We start from the raw sequence: 21,176 nt of genomic DNA on the forward strand, positions 1-21,176 counted from the left end.
AACAGGATGAGATGTATTGTAACGTTCCCGTTTTAAGCTTTTATTGGGCTACCCTCACAGACTCATGACTCTTATACACGAGTACGTCACTTTTGGTTGCTTTTTAGAGTGACGACTGACCCTACAAACCAACACGAGTATTTACAGGTCACACATCTTAAGATTACTCCAAGTCCAACATGCTTAATTTTAGAGTTCTCAAGTGATGGGCCACCAAAAAATAAGATGCACCTTGTTGATATAGGTATTACCCATCAATCCATTTAAGTCATTTTTAACTGTGTAGTCTCATACTTATACAGTCTCAGAATTATCATACTTACTTTCTCTAGACGATGTGGAATTGCACAACTTATCCAGTATGTCTTCTTACTCACGAGACTACTATCTGTAACATGTATAGACAATGTTATATAAACAACCTCTTTACAATAGTGATGCCCTACCTAATAAGTTACCAAAATATATATAAATATATATTTCGTTTATGTGACTATGTTTTTTGTTTGTTTATAATTAGGATAAGGTTTTTCACCTAGATTTTCCCACCTCATAAGATTATTTATATGTTAATTTCCTTAAAACATATTGAGCTAACCATAGGTTGATAATGCCTAGTTTGGTGCGTTTCCTAAGATGCTTTGTAAGGAAAGTTCATAGATAGAACACTCCATAAAAATTGATTCAAAAAGCATATTCTAACAAAAAGAATCTCATAAATGTGTGCATATATATATATATATATATATATATATATATATATATTTTTTGAAAAACATGGGATTAAAATACATATACATATTACTATGATTTATGACCATAGTATATACAAGATGGCTAGGTATGTAGCTATTTGGTAGTTAAAACTTTAATGTCCATACTAAAAAAGTCAACAAACAAGACATAAGTTTCTTGTTCTACCTGTATAGCTGGAGTTTGTTTGTATATGTATAAATATTATGTATATATATATGTACAAACATCAATCTTAAATCATTGTTAAACTCTGAAAGCTATTCTTATTGTTTTCTTTGACATGATCCACCCAAAGTCATATTTCAATTTGTCACAATATAAATGGTATTTAATAATAGTTTTGTTTTTAAATTTTTTAAATCACAAAGATGAAAGTAATTAACAAAAATATGTTCTGTAACCACTTTTGTTTTTCAATTTTAAAAACAAAAAATAAAAGTGTTTCTATAATTTTATTTGTTGATTTTATTTGAATCGGGTTCGGGTCTGAGTTTGGAGTCGGGTTCGGGTCTGGGGTCGGGTTCGAGTTTTGGGTCGGGTTTGGGTCTAGGGTCGAGTCTGGGGTTCTAGGCCAGGGTTTGGGTTCTGGGGCTGAGATTCGAGTTTGGGTCCGAGTTCGGGGACTGGAGTCTAGGTCTAGGATGAGATTCGAGTCCAGGTCCGGGTCTAGGTCCAAGGTCCGAGTTTAGGTCCCACAATCCAGGTTGGGGTCGGAATTCAAATAATTGATTAAAAGAAAAAATGTTTAGAATTTGTTTGAAGTGACTTTTGTTTTCAAAATTTCTTAATTAAAAATTAAAAAGTGAAAATAATTTTATAAAATATATTTTTGAAAAATATTTTTATTTTTCTATAAAAAACCAAAAAAAAAAAATTAAAAAATATTACCAAACACACTCTCAAATTAACCAAATTAACAAATCATTGGAAAAGAGTAAGATGTTAGCTAAGTGGACTAAATTTTTTCTATTTATAAGGTATACAATATACATTGATCAAATATGGTTAGAGCAAGCTAACCAAGGCCAATTCTGAAATTTAGTAAGTTAAATTGTAGTATTTTTCAAAATAGTAAAAAAAAATATGTACTTTTAAAAGAAATTTTTTTCGGCCTTTAGACTAGGTGGGTCCTAAGCATAACCCGCATATGCCCAAGGTTGCGTTAGAGGCTAACTATACTTGTGGATTAGGCTAAACATTGATCAGGTTGGGGTCACAGTCCACTCATGCATCTTGGGACCGACGTTGCGAAAAGGCAACATGTGGATTAGGCCTAGAGTAGGCTACCGTGGAGTGGGCGCTATGAACGTCCACTCCAAATAGAGGTGTATTGTTAGGATCCCACATTGACTAAGTATGATCTCGGTTAGTATATAACTATTTGGGAGTGAGTTCTACCCAAATGATTGTAACAATATACATATGGTGAAAAAGAAAACATATTAGTAAGCATGTAATACTCAAATCAAATCAGAACAAGTATTTGTGTGTATTGAAATTTGTAGTAATTTAGGATGATTTTACTTCCTCATTAATAAGTTCAAACTCAAGATTGTCTTACTAAATACTTGTCTCCTCTTATTCTATTTCTCTGTCTTTGTGATGGTGCTTTGAGTTTGATATTGCTATTTTGTTTGGGTTTAGAGATATCCTCCTGCAAAGAAGGAATTTTAACTAGAACCACTTTGCCAACCAGTTATTTGATAACTATAAATTCATATGATTGAAGAGCACTTTCTTGTTGGCTTTGAGTTTTGAGTGAGTGATATACTTACTACTTTACTATCTACAAAACAGAAAAACTCACTATATTCCAAAGGCATATAGATACATCTTATATTCTATTCAAATTTTAGTCCTAAAAATTACATGCCAAATCAACCAATATCATATAAACTTCATCCTCCATCAATGATTCAATAAATTTCCTGCAGCAAATCAGCTCTAATCAGGGACGGACCCACATAAAGGTAAGAGGTAAAAAAAATCGAGAAAATATATGTAAATTTTTAGTTAGTTACAGTATATATTTATAATTAAACATGCTATTTCTGAGCATAGTGCTAATTTTGGTATAATAATTAAGTTAAATTACACATATAATAGATGTCAAAAGGTTCAAATCTTAACAACAACAAGATACCATAGCTAGCTATAAGCATCAACCTTATATTCTTCTTCTTTAGTAATAAGCATGAAATACTAAATACTCAAATCAAAACACACATATATACATTATGTATATAGATAAATTGACAGTTATTTAGCATAGAATAATTAAAGTACAAAATAATATTATACACACATGCATAAGAAGATGTAACTATAGTGAACTGATGACAGAATTTAGGAGTGGGGGAGCTGAAACATTTTCACTTCCTTCAAGCATAAGCATAACTTTCTTCATAGTTGGTCTCAGTGAAGGGTCCTCTTGAATGCACCATAAAGCAACCATCACATACTTCTCAACCATTTTCATCTCCATCTTGGCTTCATCATCATTCTCAACAAGACACTCAACTTTCCCAGCTTCATAGCAATCACATGCCCAATCAGCCAATATTATTTGAGCATCATCCTCAACATTTGCTTCAACATTCTTCCTGCAACATATCAGCTCCAACAACAGAATGCCATAGCTGTAAACATCCACCTTCACTGTCACAGCCATGTTTCTAAACCATTCAGGAGCAACATATCCTTTGGTTCCTCTTATTCCAGTTGTAGTTCGAGTCTGATCAGTCTTCAAAATCTTGGCCAATCCAAAATCAGAAATTCTTGCTGTAAATGAGTGGTCTAGGAGGATGTTTTGAGGCTTAATATCACAATGTATGATTTGAGTGCTGCACTCTTCATGCAAGTAAAATAGTCCTCTTGCAATCCCCAAAGCGAGTTGCTTTCTTTGGTGCCATTTTGGCTTTGAGGGTCCAAAAAGAAAGCTTGCTAAGGATCCATTGCTCATGTACTCATAAACAAGAAGCCGGTGTTGTCCCTCGTTGCAGAAACCAATAAGCTTTACCAAATTCTTATGGTTTGTACTACCAATAGACATGACTTCAGCTTTGAATTCTTGCTCACCTTCTTTCACCATGTTGTTATTGTACAACTTTTTCACAGCAATTATTGAAGTTATATTATTGTTGTCCAATTCCACAACACCTTTGTAAACAACTCCAAAGGCACCAGCTCCCAATTGTTCCTCGAATCCATTGGTAGCTTTTTCTAGTTCAACAAAACTGAAATTCTGCAAATTCATTTCTAGGATGTTCTGATTTGGTTTAGTGATTGATGCTTTGCGACGAAGGCGAAAACAGAATACCAATGAGGTTATTAGCAGTAGGATATTAAGAACAGCAGAGCTACTTATAATAACTGATCCAATGACTATCAGTGTTGTTTTGTCTACTTTTCTTTTCGAATCTAAGTTGTTGCATTGCTTGGAAGCAGTAGAGTTACCTTTTCTTATTTTGACTAGACTTTTTGTTCCTTGAATACTTGAATCCATCATCCCATTTGTTAAAGGAGCTGCTATTTTATAACATTTGTTTCCTCCAAAAATGGCAAGAGGGCAGAAACAATCAACTAAGCAAGCATTTCTGCACCAATCCTCAGACACTGATTGAAAGGACTCATAATCACCTAAAGGCCAGTTCAAGAAATCAATGCTATCAATATAAAAGTTTTTGTAATCTTCTAAATCATCATTGCAACTTTGAGCTTCAAAAATTGGTATGCACCCTTTCATCTTATCATTTGAATCAATGAAGGTGTAACCATTGGGGCAATAGCAACTTGGTCTGCCATCATTGTCTATACTGCAGTAGCTATTGTATCCACAAGCTCCAGATCCTACAGGCGACCGAAAATTTAGACATTTGTTTTCGGGTATGGCTTGAGAAGTTTGAGACCATTGCCTGAGAGGCCAACCAGTAGAGTTTTGAGAATCATCATCTTTTGGATAGACATAATGCCTGAAAACACCATCATATTCAAGAATAGCCCTTTGATAGAGGCCTGATGTTGATGAACTAGAGTTTGATTGTGACAACCATTTAAGTATGGTTCCATTTCTTGCTTGGACATAAATAGAGCCAGATTTGTTAAACATCACTTGAAAGCTGATTCCTTGGCCAGTACTTCTCCCATCAATCAAATTCTCTGGCCAATAAATAGATTCATGATCCTGTGGAGGTCTTCTGCTGAACAACACAAGATCTCCATCATCAATTGTCATAAGATACCTCCCTCTTGAGTAGTTTGACTTAGAGTAACTAGCAATAAGTTGTTTAGTTGTTGTAAGAACTTGTGTAGGTAACAATGTGTCTGTTGGTTCATTAAAACTCTCCCAATTATTGCTAAAATCCTTGTTGGCTAGCACGAAATTCCCGGTGTTAAGCATGGCTGCATGGTCAACTCCAAAACCAGTACTCCATACTTCTTTTCCTGTAGAGTCTCTAAGAGCTAATGAACCAACCTTGGTTAGTTCAACAATAGAGCCTTGTTGCACTAGATTATCTCTATTGGCTGACCAAACAATGGTTTTTTCGGGTACTTTGTTGAACCAGATAGCAAGAAGGAAGCCATCTTTTTGAATTTGCTGAAAGCCAAATGAAAAATCTCCATTTGGAGATAGCCATGATGACTCCTCATTTTGATGATTAAGTTTTGCAGTGAGTGATGAACCCAAAGTGATGTTAGCAGCATTAGTCCAACACAGCAGCATCAAAAGAAATAGTAAGCTTAGAAATGTTTGGTTGAGATGTGTACTACTCATCATCATTGTGTCTTAATAATATAACTAATAAGAATGCAGTTATATTATCTATATGGAGAAACTTGAAGCTTGAATTGTTACATACATGTATATGTATAACACTCCCTTTTGACACAACTTGACACACAGTTTAATCTAATTTAAAGTCAATTTCTTCTTCATTTTCTATTGGAGGGGGGTTGGGTTGGGTAAAAATTGACTTGGTCTATAATAATTTTTTTGTTCAATGCAACTATCACAAATACTTATCATCTTAATGGTGGTACTATTTAATTTAAAGTCAATAAGTAAACGTTTTACCTGTTTTTCTAGTAAGGAGATGATATAATAGTACTTATACCAAAATTATTATTATTATTTAATAGAGCCACTTGTTTTTTTGATACTCATATTCCCACTTGAGTAATTTGACTCAAGAGTATCTACAAACAGGTTGTTTACCTCTAACAAGATATTGTGTAGACAACAGTGTGTCTGTTGGATAATTCGTGTGACAAAAAATTACACTGTGTGACCATAAAACGACCAATGGTTTGGCCGGGATATAGATTAAGTGTGGTTATTTTTCAAATTTTACAATTTCAAGTTGTTAGCATGGCTGCATAGGAGACATCTATTAAAGACTAAGTGTTAGTCTAAGTTACTCGTTTTGTATCCTACTGCAAGTGTTTTACTGAAGGATGTTACTGTATGTTCAGTTACCTCTTTTACTCATTTCATTGTTTGTAATCTGTTACTAACCGTATAGAAAGTTAGTTGCCATTGTTTAGGTAAGTTAGTTAATACCGTTAAGTTAGATAGTTTTGTTACACCGTGTCGTAAGCTTCCTTCTCTAAAGCTATATATACTTGCTTCCTTTCTTTGTAATTAATTCAATCAATCAACAAAGCTCAATTCATTTTTCTTCATTCCGCAATATGGTATCAGAGCGGGAAAGGAATGCTTTCCCTTGATCCAATCTCTCGCCGTGCTTCTTCTCCGGCGACGCTACATCAAGAACTCTGTTCTGTTCTGTTCTTTCTTCTATCTTCTCAGTTTCTGTTCGAAAGTTATTACTGCTGAAGTTTCTGCGAATCTTGAATGGCAACTGATGATCAAAGCTCAAATCAGGGTATCGACAATGATGGAATACCTGCCATGGTTGGAGATGCCTCCAATTCGATTTTTCAAGCTCACCTGAATCAACAAGTGATTCAACGAAGCCACCTCAAGATCCTTCACATCCGTACTATTTGCACCATGGTGACAATCCTGGTAATGTGCTGGTGTCTCAACTTCTTACTGGTCAAGACAATTACATGTCTTGGAGTAGAGCCATGATCTTGGCTATTTCAGTCAAAAATAAACTTGGCTTCTTGGACGGTACCATCCCTAAACCCTCTCCTTCTGAAACTGTTATGTACAATGCTTGGTTTAGGAATAATAACATTGTAATTTCTTGGATATTAAATTCTGTGTCTAAAGAAATTTCATCTAGCATTTTATATGATGAATCCGCTGCTGCTATATGGTCTGATCTTAAGGTCCGATTTCATCAAAGAAATGGTCCTCACATATACAATTTAAGAAAAAGTTTGATGAACTTGAAACAAGAAAATCAAACTGTGAGTATGTACTATACTAAATTGAAGACCATTTGGGAACAATTGTCCAACTATAGACCAGCATGTGTTTGCAATGGATGTACTTGTGGTGGTGTCAAGAAACTTCAAGAACACCATCACATGGAACACATAATGGCTTTTCTCACGTGGACTTTCGATTCCTTCTCCCAAGTTCGTGGAAGTATATTGATTATGGATCCCCTTCCAGAAATCAATAGGGTCTTTCACCTTGTTACTCAAGAGGAAAACCAGAAGGGAAATCTTAGCACACATTCTGAACCTAATCCTGGAATTGCTTTTGCCTTTCAAGGAGATAAATCCAACTCAAACAGATCCGATCCTCAAGGAAATAAATCTCATCCACCCAAGAAAAATAAAGCCGTTTTGCACTCATTGCAACATCCCCGCCCACACCATTGAGAGGTGTTACAAGATCCACGGGTATCCCCCCGGATACAACAAGAACAAACCAAAAGACGCTGCTGCTAATCAATTGCAGACCAACCAAGAAATCAAGAAGAAACCAAAGCTGGAAAACCGAGACCTTCGTCGCCTCAATTAATCGCTCGTGCAATATCAACAACTCCTCAATTTGTTGGGCCACATGACATTATTCCCAATCCCGAAACTAACAATGGTACAGTAACCAAGGTATTGTGATGTCTAACATAATTGATTTTCAAATTAATGATTCATGGATCTTAATTCTCGGGGGCAACAAGACATGTTTGCTCTAATATAAAATTGTTCCAATGTGTATACAATGTCACACCTACAAGATTACTTCTCCCTAATGGGAATTTTATTTTTGTCCATCAAAGTGGATCTGTTGCTGTCACAGATAAGATTACATTGCAAAATGTTCTCTTTGTGCCAGATTTCAAGTACAATATAATATCTGTAAGTTGCTTGATAAATGATAATCATGTGAAGGTTAAATTCACCATTAATGAGTTCATATTGCAGGACCTTGCCAACAAGAAGAGGATTGCGAGAGGTAATTGTGCGTATGGTTTATACATTCTCGGACCAAAAAGCCGCTAGTTATCCTATTTTCAATGTAACTAAGCCGAAACTTGGCATGCTAGGCCGGGACATCTATCCAATAAATACTTGAAATTGTTAGAAAATAATCTCAAATGTAATACTTCTTTGTTGCATAAAGATTCACCATGTTACATTTGTCCAAAAGCTAAGCAAAAAGAAACTCCCATTTCAAAATAGTGGTAAATTTGCTTGCAAAATTTTTGATCTTGTGCATTGTGATATTTGGGGTCCTTATCATGTACCTTCTCATTCCAATTTTAGATTCTTTCTCACTCTTGTGGATGACCACTCTCGATTTACTTGGATTTATCTTTTGAAACATAAGTCTGATGCTTTAAATGTTATTCCTCAATTCTTAGCTTATGTTCAAACTCAATTTGGTTGCATGATTAAAACCTTTAGATCTGACAATGCTCCCGAGCTAAGTTTTAAAGATCTTTTCTTAAAAAGTGGAATTTTACATGATTTTACTTGTGTTGAGACTCCTGAACAGAATGCCATTGCTGAAAGGAAACACCAACACCTACTCAATGTTGAGAGCCTTATATTGTGCTCATATGCCCATAAAATTGGGAGAATGCATCTTGACAAATCGCCTTTTTGATCAATCGCACTCCATCTCCAAATTTACAAAACAGAACTCCCTATGAATTATTATTCAAAAGACAACCTGACTATCAACATTTAAAAGTATTCGGGTGTCTGGTTTTGCTCTTACACTCATCGCTCATAGGACCAAATTTGATCCTAGAGCAAGAACTTGTGTCTTCCTTGGATATCCTCAAGGAGTGAAAGGTTATAGACTTTATGACATTAATAATCACCAAGTTTTTATCTCAAGAAATGTTGTATTTCATGAGCACATATTTCCTTTTCTTAAATTAAATATTGATGAAACTAATGTTGATCCTTTCACTACCACGGTTGTCCCCTCTAATAATGTTTCAAAAACTATTGTTGAGGATTACCAACACATTGCTATTGATATACCTGAGTCTAGTTCATCTGCAGAAAAGGAAAATAATACGCCTACTGGTGCAGATAGTACACCAGCAGACACTGCAGAAACACAAAGAAATGCCTGTAACAATCGCAATGATACAGCAGTGGATATCCCTCGCAGAAGCACAAGAACCACTCGACCTCCTTCCTACCTTAGAGACTTTGAATGTCATTCTGCAATACAGGATAAATCATCTACTCCTCATGCTTTAAATAAATACCTTTCTTATGCTAGACTAACCGAATCATATAAAGCTTTCATACTTGCAGTCACATCTTTAAAGGAGCCACAAACATATAAACAAGCAATTCATTTTAAACAATGGCTCGATGCTATGGATGTGCCGAGCTTCACTCAGCCCTCGAAACAACAAGACTTGAGTGTTGTTCCTCTCCCACCAAATAGAAGAGTTATTGGTTGTCGTTGGGTTTACAAGATTAAACTCAATAAAGTTGATGGTTCCGTTGAAAGATTCAAGGCTAGACTTGTTGCTCAAGGGTATACGCAACAAGAAGGCCTTGATTTCTTTGATACTTTTTCACCTGTGGCCAAAATGGTCACCTTTAAACTCCTCCTTGCTATATCCACTATTAAACAATGGCATACTTTACAAATTGACATAAACAATGCGTTTTTGAATGGAGACCTCAATGAAGAGGTTTATATGGCCTTACCACCTGGTCTAACCGTGTCTAATGATGTCCCTACAGGTACTAATCTCGTTTGTAAACTTCACAAATCCATCTATGGATTACGACAATCGTCTAGACAATGGTACAAGAAACTCACATCGCCCTCTTTACAAGAAGGTTTCACACAATCAAAGGCTGACTATACTCTCTTCACAAGAGGCAAAGATGACAAATTCATTGCTCTACTTGTTTATGTGGATGACATTGTCATCACAGGCCCCAACATTGAAGCCTTACATCAACTTCAAAACACTTTACACCGCCAGCGGTTAAACTCGAGGCTCTCGGCCACCGAAGTATTTCCTTGGCTTCGAAATTGCCCGTGCTTCTCATGGTCTTTTCATCTCTCAACGGCAGTATACTTTGCAACTCCTTGAAGACAATGGATACATTGGTTGCAAACCTGCCAAGGCCCCCATGGATCCAAGAACTCGACTTGATGACCAACAAGGAGAACCTTTGACAAACCCTTCAACCTATAGGCAATTAATTGGAAAATTACTCTACCTCACACTCTCAAGACCCGACATTACCTATGCCGTCAACACATTGAGTCAATTCATGGCCAATCCTAGAACTCCTCATATGCAAGCCGTTTCTCATCTCCTTAGGTACCTTAAAGGGAGTCCTGGACAAGTGGTCGCTATACCCCAGAAATTCCTCCCTTCATTTAAGAGGATTTTCAGATTCGGATTGGGCATCTTGTCCAATTACCCGAAGATCCACTACTGGATTTTGTGTGTTCATAGGAGATTGCTTAATCTCTTGGAAAACTAAGAAGCAACCGACTATTTCTAAAAGCTCGCCGCTGCAATATAGAGCTCTCGCTGCCACGACAAGTGAACTTACATGGCTCCAATACTTACTACAAGATTTCCAAATTCAACAAGATACTCCTGCCTTTATTTACTGTGACAACCACTCTGCTATACATATCGCCAACAACCCCACTTTCCACGAACGCACCAAACACATCGAGCTAGATTGTCACTTCATTCGTGACAAAATCAACAATGCAACTATCCGTCTAATTCCTGTCTCCAGCAACTTGCAATTGGCTGATGCTTTCACCAAACCACTGCCTTCCACAACCCTCGCAACACACATCAACAAGATGTCTGTATATAATCTATACAGTCCATCTTGAGGGGGGGATATTAAAGACTAAGTGTTAGTCTAAGTTACTCGTTTTGTATCCTACTGCAAGTGTTTTACTGAAGGATGTTACTGTATGTTCAGTTACCTCTTTTACTCATTTCATTGTTTGTAATCTGTTACTAACAGATAGGAAAGTTAGTTGCTATTGTTTAGGTAAGTTAGTTAATACTGTTAAGTTAGATAGTTTTGTTAAGACCTGTAAGTCGGTTCTCTCTAGGCTATATATACTTGCTTCCTTTCTTTGTAATTAATTCAATCAATCAACAAAGCTCAATTCATTTTTCTTCATTCCGCAATACATCAGCAGACCATACATCTCTTCTGTGAGAACTGAGAACTAATAAGCCATGTTTGGTTACTTCAACAGATTATCTATGTTGGCTCACCAAACAATGATTTTCAGGTATTCTGTTGAACCAAATGGCAAGAAGGAAACCATCTTTTTGGATTAGCTGAAATCCAAATAGAAAAAGAAAATACAAAGCAATACATAACAAAGGAATAAACAGAACAAGTAATAACAGAAATATCTAACTTAATTAGATATAAACCAAATTAACAAGTCATTTAATTTTTTCTCAAGAAGTTAACTAAGTGGACTTTTAAAAGGCAATATACAATATCAACTTTCTTTAGTAAGCAAAACAGTAGGGTATTATATTGAATGTATGAGAAAACTAATTACAATGATGGAAGCCCTTAGGCCCCTTTAATGCAAAGAGTTTTACTCAATACATTGCATACCCCATCTATTTATAGTAATTTCTCACTCAAAACTATTCTCCCAATCGAAGACTCAGATGCCCTTTTTATTAATTATATAGCACACCATACTAATCCTAGTGCCCAACAAATGCTCAAATCAAATCAAAACAATTATTTAGGACAAGATAATGTCATTGACACAGAAAGAAATAAAGTAGAGAACTTCATATATAGAAACTACAATGAACTGATGAATGAGTTTGGGAGTGGAGGAGCTGAAACCTTAACACTTCCTTCAAGCATAAGCATAACTTTCTTCATAGTTGGTCTTAGTGAAGGGTCCTCTTGAATGCACCATAAAGTAACCATCACATACTTCTCAACCATTTTTATCTCCATCATGGCCTCATCATCATTCTCAACTAGACACTTAACTTTCCCAGATTCATAGCAATCACATGCCCAATCAGACAATATCATTGAGGCATCATCCTCTACATCTTCTTCAAAATTCTTCCTGCAGCAAATCAATTCCAACAACAGAATTCCATAGCTGTATACATCCACCTTCACTGTTACAGCCATGTTTTTAAACCATTCAGGAGCAACGTATCCTTTGGTTCCTCTTATTCGAGTTGTGGTTCGAGTCTGATCATTCTTCAAAATCTTGGCTAGTCCAAAATCAGAAATCCTTGCTGTGTATGAGTCATCTAAGAGGATGTTTTGAGGCTTTATATCACAGTGTATGATTTGGGTGCTGCACTCTTCATGTAAGTAAAATAGTCCTCTTGCAATCCCAAAAGCAATTCTCATTCTTTGGTTCCAATTTGGCTTATTTGATGTTTCAAAAAGAATGGTTGCTAGGGATCCATTGCTCATGTAATCATAAACAAGAAGTCGGTGTTGTCCTTCATTGCAAAACCCGATTAGCTTAACCAAATTCTTATGGTTTGTACGACCAATGGACATTACTTCTGCTGTAAATTCTTGATCACCATCTTTCACCAATTTTTTGTTGTCCAACTTTTTCACAGCAATTGCTGAAGTAGTGTTATTGTCGCCCAATTGCACAACCCCTTTGAAAACAGCTCCAAAGGCACCAACTCCCAACTTTTCCTTGAATCCATTGGTAGCTTTTTCTAGTTCTGAAAAAGTGAAACTCCGCAAGTTCATCTTTGGCATGTTCTGATATAGTTTGGTGATTGATGTTTTGCGTCCTAGGAGAAAAAAGAGAACCAATGAGGTTATTAGCAGTACGATATTAAGAAAACCAGAGCTACTTAGAAGTACTGATCCAATGAGTATTAGTGTTTCTTGAAAGGAATTTATGCTGTGATTGCTTGGCTTGGAAGTAACAATGCTATCTTGTCTTACTTTGATCATAGCTTTTCCCAACATACTATAGTCTCTCATCCCATTTGAGATAGGATTTTTCTTCTTCCAGCAGCTATCATTTTCATAAATGACAAGAGCACAGAAACAATCAACCAAGCAATAGTTTAAGCACCAATCCTCAGAAACAGGTGAAGTTGCCTCGAAATCACCATAATGGGAATATGTGTTTTCCATTGTGTACATCACAAAGTTATTGACATCTTTAGAGTCTTCATCACAATTTTGAGCTTTGAAGTTGGGTCTGCATCCTTTCATCTTATCATCTGGATCGACGAAGGTGTAACCAATAGGGCATTGGCAATTGGGTGTGCCATCAATTTCCACACTGCAGTAGCTATTGTATCCACAAGCTCCTGGTCCATAAGGCCCCTTAATACTTAAACATATGTTTTTGGGTATGGATGGTGAAGTTTGGCTCCATTTTCCACTAGGCCATCCTCTAGAATTTCGATCATCATCTTTCGGGTAAACATAATGCCTGAAAACACCATGGTAATCAAGAACCACCCTTTGGTAAAAACCTTTCGAAAAAATAGAGTTGGATGATGTCAACCATTCAATTATGGTACCATTTTGTGCTTGCAGATACACAAAACCAGATTGGTTGAACATAACTTGCATGCCATTGCCTTGTGACAACATATTTAGTTCATAAACAACATTGTAACTATCACTGTCAACTGGGAAACCCCTGGCAGAGAACTCTGTAGCCCCATTATCTCCAACTCGAAAATGAAACCTTCCACTCGAGTAATCTGACTCGGAGTACCTAGATACAAGTTTCTTACCTTGACCAAGATATTGTGTAGGTAACAATGTGTCAGTTGGTTCATGAAAGCTCTCCCAAAGATAGAAATTTTTCTGGTTGGTGAGCACAAAATTCCCGATGTCTAGCATGGCTGGATGAGAAACTCCAGAGCCAGAGGCAGCAGCAGACCATACATCTCTTCCTGTTGAGTCTCTCAATTCTAATGAGCCAAAGTTGGTTAGTTGAACTGTTGAGCCTTGTTGCACTAGATTATCTCTGTTGGCTGACCAAACAATGGTTCTTTGAGGTATTTTGTTGAACCATATAGAAAGAATGAAGCCATCTTTTCGGATTTGTTGAAAACCAAATGCAAAATCTTCATTTGGTGATATCCATGACTCATTTTGATTTGGTTGTGCAGTTAGTGACGAACCCAATGTGATGTTGTTCCTTTGAGTAGTTTTATCAGCACTACTAGCAGAACAAAATAGTATCAATAATAAAAATAAGCTAAGAAATATTTTACAACTCATTCTTTTGATTTGTGTTCTAATTAAATGGGATTATAATAAGAACTACATTTACATGAATAAAGACTATTATATATAATATTCGTTTTGGTAATTTCCTACTTAATAATGGACAAAGACTACTAAATTTTAAAGTCTTTTACAACTAGAGTCCATGTAAATTTTAAAGACTTTATATATAATGGCATTAAAACCTTATTAGCTGCAAAACTTTTCTTCAAACCATTTATAGGATGTCAGCTCGTCGTAGTGTTGGGTGCACGTTAATGAATTCATGCATAAATATGTAAATAAACTTTGTTCATAAGTCAATTTCAAGAACATTTATGAACATAGAATTTGTCAAAAAGAAAAATTACAGTAATAACATTTATTGCATATAGATAAACAAGGTATTTTATTCGGGGTTTAGGGTCGGGTTTGGGTCTAGGTCCGTGGTCAGGGGTTTAAGTTTAGAGTAAAATGGGTTCATGTAATGATATTAGAACTCCACAGTTAAACATGTTTGGGTAAAAATAATACTAAAATAGTTGACTTCCTGAAAAGTCCTTGTTGTGTGCTGCTCATGAGTTGACAAAAATGAGCTTTAAACAATGTGATCACCAAGATCCTTTCTTTTGTTTAATAAATTTGAGGTTATTCAACAATATATAGATATTATATATTATACAATAATGAGTCTCTCGTTTTCAACTGCTCAAATAAAATAAGAACTAACATTTATAAATATTTGAACAAATTCTGATTATTTAGTACAGATGATGGTATCAGAATTTAAAGATGGAGGAGCTGAAACCATAACACTTGAACTAGACTTTTTTTCTGTGAGAATAAATGTATTCTTTTACATGTTTAACATATAAATATAACAAAAAAGGGTGCACAATATTCCTTCCCCATTCTTTCGGTAGCTCAGAGTCTCCTACAATCTCTTAGATCATGTTCCAATTGTAAGTCTTATCTCAACGGTTCTCATTTCATTAAGATGAATAACACCGCAACATCAAACTAGCCTCGTAAAAGATATTAAAGACTGCCGTGAAATTCGAACTCTTCACCAACCAAAAACCGTTAAGACACCTTTATCACTACAGCACACCATCCAACCACAAATCAAACATTGTAATTAGTTACTATTATTCCTATTCCATTATATTACTATTACATTTCTATTACACCAAATTAAACATCACCTAACATGAATAGCACCATAACATCAAACTAGCCTCGTAATAAAAAATATTAAAGACTGTCATGAAATTCGAACTCTTAAACTAAAAACCGTTACTTGTAAAGACACTCTTATCACTACCCGTATCACTACAACACACCGTCCAACCACAAACTATACATTGTGATTAATTACTACAGTAGAACCTCTATTTAAGAATACTCTATTCAAGAATAACCTCTAATTTGTTATAAAAAAATCAAGTCCCAAATTGGGCCAGTTATAAATAAGAATAACCTCTAAATTGTAATTAGTTATACACCTTTATATAAGAATAATTACCTCTTAATAAAATATATACATGTATTTTGTAAATTTATTTATGTAAAATTAATAATTTTATTTTAAATTATTATACATGTATGAAATTATATTTACTCTAAAATATTTCTATTATGATATAGTATTAATGATTATTTATTGTTATTATTGTTACATTGATATTTTTTTTAGTTTTTTAATTTTTTTTAGTGTAACTCTATTTAGTTATAACGTCCTAATTAGAATATAATTTACTTGGTCCCAAGTATTATTGAATAGAGATTCTACTGTATTACTATTACAATTCCTATTCCATTACATTACTATTACACAAAATTAAACATCACGAATAGCACCACAACATCAAACTAGGTCGTGAAGTTCGAACTCTTAACCAACCAAAAACCGTTACTTGGAAAGACACCCTTATCACTACAGCACACCATCCAATGCTGTCATAGATATTTTCATGGCCCCCACCTCACCATCCCATATGAGACCCCATAACCATTGACTAACCTTAATCGGTAGCTATGTCAGTCAAGTGAACAATTTGAACACTCAAAACTACAAATAATGATTTCTACAAAGGTAAACGATGATCATCCATTTCCAGTTCCAGGAGCAACCACGGTGTGCCACGTGGTGGCTTTACCATATCCAGGCAGAAGCCACATCAACGCCTTAATGACATTCTGCAAAACCCTATCTTCTCGTCTCAATCTCAAACACGATAATCTCACCATCTTAATCACCTTCGTCTTAACCGAAGAGTGGTTGGGTCTGATCGGGTCGGATCCCAAACCCGACAACAATATCCGATTCCAAACCTTACCCAACGTCATCCCTTCCGAGCATGTTAGGGCAAATCAATTGGCTGATTTTTATGAGGCTGTCGCAACCAAATTGGAAGCCCCCTTTGAAGAGCTTCTTGTTGATTTAGATAATGATAAGGTTCGTCTTCCACCGGTTAGGATTATCGTATCGGATAGCTTATTGGGTTGGCCAGTCGAAGTCGGTGGTCGGAGGAATATTCCGGTGGCTTCGTTCTGGCCATTGTCGGGTTGTATGTTTTCGGTGCTTTATCACTTTGATCGGTTTAAACAAAACGGTCATTTCCCAATCAAACTCTCTGGTTAGTCTTTTCTTTACTTTTATCTATTGCCACGTCATCACTCACTATTGTCTAATTTGGAAGAATTATTTCTCTTTTTAGAAAAGTTATTAATATTAATTTGAGTAATTTTTGTTTTGGTTTTAATCATTAATTGATTCTTTTCTAGTTTGATGATTATACATATTTTTAATTTTTAATAATTTTAATTTTAAATCATACGTAGGCAAACATGCAATAGTATAAATATTCACATTAATATTTTATTTTGATAGATAAGTTATACTGTAACGGTTTTTAATTTAATTCAATCTAATTATTAAATGTTAAAAGTTGTTTTTTAATTGGATTGGATGTGTTATTGTTATTTAAGATATCCTGAATAATTTTAAGAAATTTAGAATAATTTACTGATATAAAAAATAATCTAACAATTATTTTACGCGCGTTATAAATTCTAAAATTATCTTTCCACACATTGTCAATGTAACTCTCTAACATCCCCCTCGGATGTCTTATAAGTATTTAAAAAATTATTATTTCATATACTAAAACAGATAGAGATGTATCATGTATCCCTTTTAAGGGGGTGCATTATAGAATTTCCCAATATTTTATTTGGATAGATAAGTTATACTCTAAGGCTATGTTTGGTAGGAATGAGGGAGAGTAGGATGGATGGAGAGTTGATGAAGGATGGAGAATATAAGGGAGGAAGAGGAGAGTAATAATCATTTTATATTGTTTGGTATGAAGGATGGAGTGATTGAAGGATAGATAATTATTAAATTATAAAATTACTATTTTATCCTTATAATTATTTTTTAATAATATTTGTTGAGGGTATTTATGTAATTTACAATAATTGAAGAAGGAGAGTTCCAATCCTTCCATTATTAGAGGGATTAGAAATTAGAGATTTGAGTGGATTTGCTATCCTCTCACCTCTCCTTTCTCTTCTTCAATCCCTCTTACCAAACAAAGGGATTTGTTATCTCCTCCCACTTCTCTCCCTCCTCTCCTTTCCATCCCTCAACTTCTCCCTCCTACCAAACATAGTGTAAGGGTAACATTCAGTCAAATTCAATTGAATCGAACTAATTTGATTTAATATTTAATTATAAAAAAAGTTGGATTAAATGTTAAAAATTACATTCTAACTGGATTAGATTGGTTCAAAATCCAATTAAAAATTAATCAAATCTAATTAATTTTTTATATATATATATTAAAAAAGATTAATTATAATTTTTGCTCCTAAATTTTTTTTGCTGTTAAAAATTTACTCTGAACTATTAAATTGTTGGAATTAAGGACGTTTGTCTAGTTTCATTCAATTTTACTAACTCTATGATTGTTCATGTATTAAATCATGCTCCTTAGATTTTGATATTTACCAAATCGTCTTCTTGAACTTTGACGTGTACCAAATCAAGCTTCCTAAACTTTCATCCATGTTAGACTTTTCTTACTAAAATTGAAAAAAAGTTCTTAAATCCAACAATTTTAATAGTTCAGGAGAATTTTTAACGACTTTAAAAATTCAGGAGGCATAATTTGATACATGTTAAAGTTTAGGAGGAAAAAATCTTAATTAGTCATTAAAAAATTATTTATATTTATTTATATAATAAAAAATATTAAAAATAAAATATATATTAATTATATTTTAGTGAATTTTGTATATATTTTAATACTTAGAAATGTTGTTGTTTTGAATATTTATTTTCATGATGTTTTGTTCTATTTTATTACTTAGAAATGTTGTTGTTTTAGTTATTTCAAATTTTTAGTTGCATTACACTTGTAAAGATGATATTTTTATGGAGTATTAAACTTAAATAAAAAGTGATATTTAGTTTTTACGTATTTTTTTTATATATATATTTTCAAGTTAATATTAAAATTTAGGTGTAATTGAATATCCAATTAAACAATCGATTCGACCCAATTAGTAATTAGATTGGATTTTGAAGTCTAATTGGATTGGATCAGATGATGATTTTTCACATCCAATTGGATCGAATGATTATTTTCTACATCCAATTATTAATTAGATTGAATTGGGTGAGAAAAAAAAAAGTTGAATTAGATAGGATGCTCAACTCTTAACTTATAGTTGGAGAAACAAAAATTTTAAATAATAAACACATCATTTTCCTTAAAAAAATAGATACAAATTAAAAATATAAAATATTTATTTCCATCCAAAATATAAATTATCTGCATAATATATATCATAATATATAATATATGTTGTAAATGTTTTACTATGCCTCAAATCTTTTTATTAAAGTAAACAAGAAAATAATAAATTTTTAGTTTAAACAAAAAATAAATGTAGTAAATTATAAAAATTATTTTAATTTATTTAAAAAAAATTTTATTGTCAATATTGAGGTTCATTCATAAACTTTTAGAGTGTAAAGATAATTTTAGTAGATTTTTTTTTTTTTAATTATTATTCATTGAAACATTGAAACATAATTTTAGTAGTTTTCAATATTGAAACATTTTAATTCATTATTCATGATTTTTTTTTCTCTTTTATTGGGTTGTAAAATTACATATTTTTCATCTGTTGATAAGAGTAAAATAAAAATACTATATTTGCACACAAAATTTGCACTGTTTCTCTTTATCTTTTAAGCTGTGAATCTTGTCTTAACTTGTTTTCAACACCTTGCTCGATCATGTCATAGAGCGAGGCCACGAATTGGTGGACTATATCCCAGGAATCCGTTCAACTCGGCTATCAGATATCTCAGAGAATTTTTTTGAGAAAGAGGATAGTAAAACAATGAAAATAATGTTAGATGCTGTTTCAAAGGTGTCCCAAGCACAATATTTTGTATCTTCTTCAGTATATGAGCTTGAATCACAACTCTTTGATGTGTTAAAACCCAAATTCCCTTTCCCCATTTACCCAATTGGACCACTTACCACCATTAATGACCCTCAATTTCATCATGAAAATGGCAACTATATTGAGTGGCTAGATTCTCAACCTCAAGCATCTGTGTTGTACATTTCATTTGGGAGTTTTCTTTCAGTTTCGAAGACCCAATTGGATGAAATTGTGTGTGGGATAAGAGCTAGTGGTGTTAGACACGTGTGGGTGGCACGTGAGAATGTGTCAAGTATCAAAAATGGTTGTGGTGAAATGGGGTTTGTGGTGCCTTGGTGTGACCAAATGAGGGTGTTGTGTCATTCTTCTGTTGGTGGGTTTTGGACTCATTGTGGGTGGAATTCTACTATGGAAGCTATTTATGGTGGGGTTCCAATGTTGACTTTTCCTATAGGTGGTGACCAGTTTCATAATAGCAAGCAAATTGTTGAGGATTGGAAGATTGGTTGGAAAGTTAAGAAGAAGAAGATAATATGTGAAGGGACTCATCATGGTGATGATGATGAGATGAATTTAGTAAGGAGAGATGAAATTTGTGAGCTTGTGAAGATATTTATGGATCAAGAAAATAATGATAGGAAAGTTATGGGAGAAAGAATGAAGCAACTTCAAAAATTATGTCAAATTGCAATCTCTAAAGGAGGCTCTTCCCACACAAATATTGATGCTTTTATAAACCACATTTTGCAACCCGATAAATACTGACTTTTATAAGCGGTTAGCAGTTTCTTATATTGAAGAAGTGTTACGGGATTTGGCTCCTTCACTCTCATCAGCTCTTTATAATTTTGTATTCATAGGCATACATACAATAAGATTTTATACTTTAAATGTCAATTGATATTCAGTACTAATGTTATACTACATTATCTGTACTAAATAACTACAAATTTCAATGTACATCATGATTTGTTCTGATTTGATTTGAAGTATTTAGTATTAGTTGCTTAATATTACAATGTTGTTGTTTTTCTTCAACAACAACCATATACTCATTCTCTACTTCATACCATATATTCAATCAAACTCTATTCATTGGTTCATTAGTCTTGTCAATCTCAGTGAGAGTTAATTTAATGAACTAATCAATAATGATTCAAGTGGATTAGGGCCTTATTTGCTAGGGAAGTTAAGGTGGTCGATTCTCTAGATGATGACCAATATACCGTCCTCGGAATTTATAAGAACTCTACAGTTAAACATGTTTAAGTGAAAGTAACACTAGTATAGTTGACTTTCTGGAAAGTCCT

At 34.1% G+C, this 21,176-nt stretch overlaps 3 protein-coding genes across 4 annotated transcripts; 1 reads left to right on the forward strand and 2 right to left on the reverse strand.

Annotated features, from left to right (window-relative positions):
• Positions 1–2,973: 2,973 nt before the first annotated feature.
• Positions 2,974–5,576, reverse strand: LOC115718876 (G-type lectin S-receptor-like serine/threonine-protein kinase LECRK2). Its single transcript, XM_061111041.1, has one exon. It carries the CDS (start codon positions 5,534–5,536, stop codon positions 3,080–3,082), a length of 2,457 nt encoding a protein of 818 aa, XP_060967024.1. The 5' UTR covers positions 5,537–5,576; the 3' UTR covers positions 2,974–3,079.
• Positions 5,577–11,976: 6,400 nt separating this feature from the next.
• LOC115720555 (G-type lectin S-receptor-like serine/threonine-protein kinase LECRK3) lies at positions 11,977–14,415 on the reverse strand. The gene has a single exon (XM_061109711.1). It carries the CDS (start codon positions 14,413–14,415, stop codon positions 11,977–11,979), a length of 2,439 nt encoding a protein of 812 aa, XP_060965694.1.
• A 995-nt stretch (positions 14,416–15,410) lies between these two features.
• On the forward strand, positions 15,411–20,841 carry LOC115721225 (UDP-glycosyltransferase 87A1). 2 transcript variants are annotated; one of them, XM_061111042.1, is made up of 3 exons: positions 15,411–15,447; positions 16,277–17,039; positions 19,721–20,841. In XM_061111042.1, exons 2-3 carry the CDS (start codon positions 16,481–16,483, stop codon positions 20,629–20,631), a joined length of 1,470 nt encoding a protein of 489 aa, XP_060967025.1. In that variant the 5' UTR covers positions 15,411–15,447; positions 16,277–16,480; the 3' UTR covers positions 20,632–20,841. The 2 variants fall into 2 exon arrangements, with proteins under 2 accessions (XP_060967025.1, XP_060967026.1); XM_061111043.1 differs by lacking the exon at positions 15,411–15,447 and adding an exon at positions 15,625–15,663.
• The last annotated feature ends 335 nt before the right edge of the window (positions 20,842–21,176 follow it).

This window comes from Cannabis sativa, chromosome 2, assembly GCF_029168945.1.
Source record: "Cannabis sativa cultivar Pink pepper isolate KNU-18-1 chromosome 2, ASM2916894v1, whole genome shotgun sequence".
Taxonomy (NCBI): Eukaryota; Viridiplantae; Streptophyta; class Magnoliopsida; order Rosales; family Cannabaceae; genus Cannabis; species Cannabis sativa.

Bases quoted from the DNA above. Each gene is read 5' to 3' on its own strand.
- LOC115718876 (XM_061111041.1), bottom strand. From the start codon at position 5,536: ATGATGATGAGTAGTACACATCTCAACCAAACATTTCTAAGCTTACTA.
- LOC115720555 (XM_061109711.1), bottom strand. From the start codon at position 14,415: ATGAGTTGTAAAATATTTCTTAGCTTATTTTTATTATTGATACTATTT.
- LOC115721225 (XM_061111042.1), top strand. From the start codon at position 16,481: ATGATTTCTACAAAGGTAAACGATGATCATCCATTTCCAGTTCCAGGA. The intron at 17,040-19,720 runs GTTAGTCTTTTC...ATCATGTCATAG, and splicing joins TTTCCCAATCAAACTCTCTG to AGCGAGGCCACGAATTGGTG.